The sequence below is a fragment of the Pinus tabuliformis genome, chromosome 6 (genome assembly GCF_031772625.1).
Source record: "Pinus tabuliformis cultivar Carrire ecotype Pingquan chromosome 6, CPIR1, whole genome shotgun sequence".
Classification (NCBI taxonomy): Eukaryota; Viridiplantae; Streptophyta; class Pinopsida; order Pinales; family Pinaceae; genus Pinus; species Pinus tabuliformis.
In genome coordinates, this window is record NC_142292.1 from 1,640,958,718 (window position 1) to 1,640,965,313 (window position 6,596).

At 35.9% G+C, this 6,596-nt stretch overlaps 1 protein-coding gene across 1 annotated transcript; it reads right to left on the bottom strand.

Moving 5' to 3' along the window:
* Positions 1–2,507: 2,507 nt before the first annotated feature.
* Positions 2,508–3,478, bottom strand: LOC149265233 (12-oxophytodienoate reductase 3-like). Its single transcript, XM_089392350.1, has 3 exons — positions 3,187–3,478; positions 2,964–3,075; positions 2,508–2,830 (listed from the first exon to the last, which is right to left on the bottom strand). The coding sequence occupies exons 1-3, from the start codon at positions 3,309–3,311 to the stop codon at positions 2,816–2,818; spliced, it is 252 nt and encodes an 83-aa protein (XP_089248476.1). The 5' UTR covers positions 3,312–3,478; the 3' UTR covers positions 2,508–2,815.
* Positions 3,479–6,596: the final 3,118 nt, after the last annotated feature.

The following is a 6,596-nucleotide window of genomic DNA, read 5'->3' on the forward strand; positions in this document are numbered from 1 at the left end:
ACAGCTTTCAACATGTAACTTCTTACCAAACAAATTGCCATCTGGACTTCTTATTCTTGCTTCTGTATTATGATAACTTGGGTAGGAATTCTTTGTCATAGTTGAAATAAAGGTTTGCATGGAAGCTAAAAATTTATATTCTGTTTCACATTATTCAAAGAATGTATAAATACCTTACCTTTGGAAATGTCATATGATACAATCCCAGGAAAATTTAGCATATTTTAGGGAAACAACAACGATATCTTGACATGTTATTAGCTAGTGACGCTGGCATTCACTGTTTTGTGGAGTTTCGACAGTCAAAATTATGCCGATTTTCCACTGCAAATACCTGAATTTTCAACGTGAAAATAAACATAGTATATACAAGTATGACAATCTTATACAAACTTTAGAAGCAATGACATTCTTATGACAATCATTGTACTAGAAGCAATGCACTTTTCGGTCTAATGCCAAAATGAAAGTTACATGAATGATATTTCAATATAGGTTCTGAACCAGATAAAAAACAAAGATATCTGTAATCTATGGACAAACGTGGCAGACAAACGTGCCGCTGCCGCATTCATTATGGTGAAGAAGCTTACAGAGATAAATGAGGTTCAGGCAGAGGCAGAGAAAAGAGCAGTGGTCCGTTTCCAGGAAGCATCAGAGGTGAGCAGTCAGAAGGATAATTTTATTCAAGATTTGAAAAATGAAAATTTTGAAGCAAGATTGCAGATTGATTCTCTGAAGCAGCGGATACTGAAATTCAAGGAAGATTGATTCTTTATTGACGTGGCATTCAGAGTAATAGAGACACCTCGCTATGCAAACGAAGACAGAGCTTTATATGAAATATGCAAAACAACCGCATGGAATTATGGACCACACAATCTAATAGCAATAATAGTTACAATTTAAATAATTGTTGAAACTATAATATAAAGTGGAAAACTGGAGTATTTAGAATAGTTGAAAATCTCACAATCCTAATGGTGTGCAAAAAGATATCATAGAAAATTATTTAAAACCAAGAAGAAAATATCAGTATAAGAAGTCATGACGTGTCGTCCGAAAGGGGTTTTTTAAAATCTGAGCAACTGATATCTCTAAATTTTGTTTTAGAATTAAAGAGCCTATTAATATAGATTCCAAGTAAAAGCCTCACAAAAGGTAATACATAATATAATGCCAAACACAGTATATCTACCTAATATTAATATAAACTAACGTCTAAACTAGAACTGAAATAAAGCAAAATTGAAATATTACATTTAAACCACACTAAGCCATTCATACGGCAATGAAACAAAGCAACAAAGCAGTATTTTTTAATTAATTCGATTTATTACCAGAAACAAGATCATTTTCGATAAAAGGTTCAACATCGATTCGGGGGACCGGGGGCAACAATTTCACGAGGAAGAGGCAGGCGCTTCGAAGGAACCATTTGGTATGCCACGTTTCCGTGCGTACAACATACGTGTTAATAGCCAGACCACTCAATTACAGGAACCTGAACCGGGGGCAACAATTTCCGGTCTTGAAGAAACTGGTAAGGACCTTGAAACTTTGAAGCAAATTCTCGAAGCTATGCGACTTAAGAGCTTTCTACAGTCTGCAAAAGATAGGGACTTGAATCAAGATCAACAATCCAACTTTCCTCAGCACAATAGACTGAACGATGTTGACGATGCATCGAGAATGAGGATCTTCAATGAAGCAAAATTGTTGTCCAGACAAAGAGAAATGCAACGTAATATTACAAGATCTTTTGAAGCTCCTATCGTTGTAATGAAGCCTGCAAAACTTCTCAGCAATCTAAAGCCTACAAGAACTTCAGAGATTCTCGGTAATGATCGTGAGAAAGTGCGCTATGGCTCATCGCAGATTGGCTACAAAAGCAACGGCAATAGAGTTTCCAGTCCTAGTAACAACAAATCTTTAAATCATTTTGGCAATGAGATTGCTCCGACTGTAAGGCAAAGACGACAGCGCATGGCAAATGAGGCTTTACAAAGGGAATCTAACTTGAGGAGATCTCCGACCTCATTGTCTCCTCAAATTGCTGCTAGAACAACACAGTCTTCTTCTCCATTGAGCACTGTAAAAAGTCCAAGTTCTTCAAGCCCAAGCAAACAAAGAGTTACAAAACCTGAAATGGAAAAGAAGACTAGGAATTCAGGAAGCTCAATGAAGGAAAGGGATAATGGCAGAAGTTCTCCAGGGACACCAGTCTCCAAAGCCTGCAAGACAAGTTGCTAGCAGAAAGATTGCATCGGACAAAGAACACAGGTCTCCTTGCAATAAAGCCAAGATGAAGGAAGTTTCTGCACTGGAACCTGATGAAAGTGAACTGAATCCAAGCTTGGATAATCCGCTGGTAGATGAGACCTCCCAGCGTTCAGACAGTAACAGAAGTATAATATCTAATTTAGATTTGGAGGTAATTTTTTTCCCTTATAGTATACAATGAATTAAGCATTTTCAACCTTCGAGAAAGAGATTCTTGTTAAGTATTCAGAAATAATTTTCTAACAATTTTTCCTTGATTTGTATACACATGCACATGCAGAAACTATCTTCTGCAAAAATCAGACAAGATGATAACTGTGACGCAGAAAGTGATTATCTCAGAGGAAAAGATTTAGATCGCTGCGAAAAATCATTGGTACCTCCAGAGATTCCTGAGCAGCCAAGCCCAGTGTCCGTTCTTGATCCATCGCTCTATAAGGAAGATTGTTCTCCACCTCCAATTGTGAAGCGTTCCATCACTTTCACAGGTAACATAATGAAGCTTTTAATCATTCTGTTAATCATGTTATCTTCAAATAAGCAACATCTGATAAAAGCGCATTATGTTTTAGAATTCCCAGTTTATATGGCTCGAAAAAATTCAGCTTTCATGCTTCAATAAAATTATATAAATTACTTGCTCTGAAACTAGACTAGAAATTTGTGACATAGTAAATTACCTGTGAGACAGATTGAATAGCGGACCCATCTGAAAAGGCGAAAGGAGATGAGGACTCGCGCTGCAGGATGTTGTCGAGCGCACGACATCGAGTCATGGGAGCCAACACAACCCTGCAGGTACGTGAACATGAGTTAGTACCTAAAGCTCACTAGCTTTGCAAAAAAATTATATAAATTACTTGCTCTGAAACTAGACTAGAAATTTGTGACATAGTAAATTACCTGTGAGACAGATTGAATAGCGGACCCATCTGAAAAGGCGAAAGGAGATGAGGACTCGAGGTGCCGTTTGAGGATACACTGTCTTCGTGATTTTTCTTTTCGAGAAAATTACCGCCTTTCCCCATTACGAAAGAATGACTTCAATTTAACAAACGCAGAACTATGATTGCTAGAAGAATGAATTACTCTCTGCTGAACTATGATTGCTAGCAGAAGCTATTGCAAAGCATAAACAATGAAACCAGAAGGCGTCTAAGAAGAGAAGCGGAAGAGTCCGGGAAAACAATTTGGAAGTGGGAGAAGGGAAGCAGATGCAAGGTGTTGATATTGGGGACCGCCCTCCTGACACCTGCCGGCAGCCACGGACACCTGCAGCTTAACACCAAAGCACAACCTTGTAACAGCCAACAGGATATAATACCTTAGGAAAGCTTGGCATACCCCGGCTGTATGCCTATTCACACTTAACATTAAACGTTAACGAATTAATGTTAGCATTAAAAGGAAACCGCTCACGGTTAGGGCCAGTTGATTGTGCGCAAATACAAGTTTAGGCTATGGTCCGGCTTCTTCCGCCTCGGGAAGAGGCCAAATAAGATGGGAAAGTTTGAGCGGGTAAGCAGACATAGGTTAGTCGGAGAAAATACCGCACAGACATTATAATAACCGCCATATAACAGACTAGGTAAACACCAAACTAATGCTAAGTCGGGAAATAGCGATTACTATAGTCCCTGCCGGATGCCAGATGGCAGGGACTAATAACGATCTAATAATATTTGATTCTCATATCGTTCTTTATTTTAGATAATTTCTGTTGTAATTGACCTTTTTGTATTATAAAATTAAGAAGTTTTCTCCTACACGGGAAATGGAAAAAAGTTGTAATTTTAGGTACAAATTAGAGACTAAGCTTGATTTGTAATTATTTAGACAAGTTAATGTAAATGTTTTCCAACTAATTTCAGTTTTTATCAATTGTTTTTTAGATCTGAGTTTCCTTCGAGACAGTTTGAATCGGGTGGCTGATCCCACTTTCTGGACGATGTGTTTCCTTTCAATTTATGTTATTAATTTAGTAAAAATATTTTTTTTCTCTTTTAGATGATTTATCGATATCATTTGTTATATTTCGTTTAATTTAGAGCATTAAGAAGTGTTTAATTACGTTTTCTATTTCTTAGAAAAATGATATTTAATTGTTCTGAAACTTGTCGTTTCCTTAGTCAATGCTTGTTATTTCTTTGGTCATGATTGTTATTCTCAATTGCTGTTTATGAGGCATGATTTCCATTTAGATAAATGCAAAATTATTTTGTGAAGGATTCGAGTAATCACATTCGTAGAACGAAAAATCATGAATTTCCTTTAATCAAGATCTTAATTTTTTGTGAGATTTAATCATAGTCTTTCCAGCAAGAATTGATTGGATGGGTTAAGTGTGTGTTTTTTTTTTAATTCAAGAGTCAACTCCTATTATTGGGTTTAGTAATCTCTTTTATAGATCTTGTGGATTATATTGAAAGAAAAGATGAATGATCAAGTTGATATTAACATTGATAATTTTTTTTTAAATAATTTATGAAACCAACAAGACCTTTTCCCCACTATAAACTCTTGCCACTTGTAGTTATGGTATGGAGTCATACTGCTACAACTAAAAACAACATTATAAATTTCCTCAAATACTATGCTAGCACAATGAAAATCCTAACCTCAAAAACATTAGTAGGAACTTGACATTTCATGATGGGCTCCATCTTGGTAGTATTTATCTTCAACTCTCCTCCACTCATCACATACCAAAATACATGAAATATTGTTGTGCAAACTCAGACTTCTTGAGACTTTCTAGCAACCAGTTCTTCTTTAATGTCTCTAGCACCTGTACCAAAACTAAGATGTGCTCCTCTTAGGTAGCACTGTATAGTGTTATATCCTCCAAATAGGTAATAAAAAAGGAATATAAAAGAGGGCATAGTATATCACTCATTGACATCATAAAAGTAGTTTGTATGTCACATATCCCAAATGGAATTACTAACTACTCATCCAAATCTTTCATGGTTTTGAAGGTGGGTTTGAAGGTATATTCTTCTTTGAATCAAACCTGGATATATCCATACCTTGTTTCCATCTTTGTGAACTATTTTACTTCTTGTAATTGATCCAACGTATCATCTATCCTTGGAAGAGGGTACCTATTCTTCAGTTTCATTTTGTTCAATGCTTGGTAATGAATACACGTCTGCCAAGTCCATCCTTTTTTGGCACAATGATGATTAGTGATCCACATGGTGATGTACTCAATCGAATGAGACCCTATTACTATAGCTAGTACAATGTTTTATACACCTCACTTGCTTCTATAATTGGCTTTCTATACAACCCAATGTATAGAAATGGGGATTCCAGCAATAGCTGGATCTCATGATCCACATCCTTCTTTTTTCGTAACCCTTTAGGCTCCTAGAACACATCTCTATGTTCTTGTAGAAACTATTCCAGTTGTTTTTTATGTTTCTTATTACACCCCTCTAGGGGTTCTTTGCCTCTTAAAAACTCTTTTACACACTTATTTTGTCTTTAAAAATAGTAAAACATACTTATTGCTAGAACTAATCATTTTCTTGGCTTGGTTGGAACTTACCAATGAATTTTTTGACTTGAATTTTTACCCGTTGATGGTGAATTATTCTCCATCCTTGATGATCTGGTACTAGTTAGATCTCCACGTAAATATTTGATATTTCATGTACATGTAGGAGCTTCCAAACATGACTCCACATGCATCAGGAGGAGATACATATAGTTCTAGTTCATCAATAAAATGAGTACTGATGGAAAATCTAATTTTGTTTGGTTTAATACTTTCAATTATGCATCGTTATTTACCCATCGTATGATCACAAGATTCCAATCCAAATTTGTTGACCATATTTGTTGAAATGATATTCTCTTATTATCATGAGTCAAACAGAGCATCAATTTTTTTCTTCTTAACATATCTTTATGAGGAAGTGTTTAGTTATTTCTTTCCCTTCATGTTGTTGAAGGGTACTTGTATTCACCTCCTCCTACACAGATGTATAGACAATATTCTAATCTAAATTAAATCTTCTTTCAACCTCGTTTCTTGAGTTGGTGGCCATGATATTCGTCTTCTTATTATCTTTCTTTTTGTTATTTGGTTTAATATCTGGATGCAACTTCTAGATCTTCTCCTCTGTATGGAAAACAATGTTGTTGTGATTGCAATTCCTATTGGGATATTTTCACTAGTGCGTTGAGGCTATCGTATTTTTATCATTTCTCCCTTTCCACTACTTCTTCACCTCCATATAAGAATCTTGTTTCTCCATCTCCTTCAATCCTCTTGATTTACCTTTCTTGAAGCCTATGTTTTCTAA

Coding starts and splice junctions, on each gene's coding strand:
- LOC149265233 (XM_089392350.1), bottom strand. CDS start 3,311: ATGGGGAAAGGCGGTAATTTTCTCGAAAAGAAAAATCACGAAGACAGT. Junction 3,076..3,186: donor CTATTCAATCTGTCTCACAG/GTAATTTACTAT, acceptor ACGTACCTGCAG/GGTTGTGTTGGCTCCCATGA.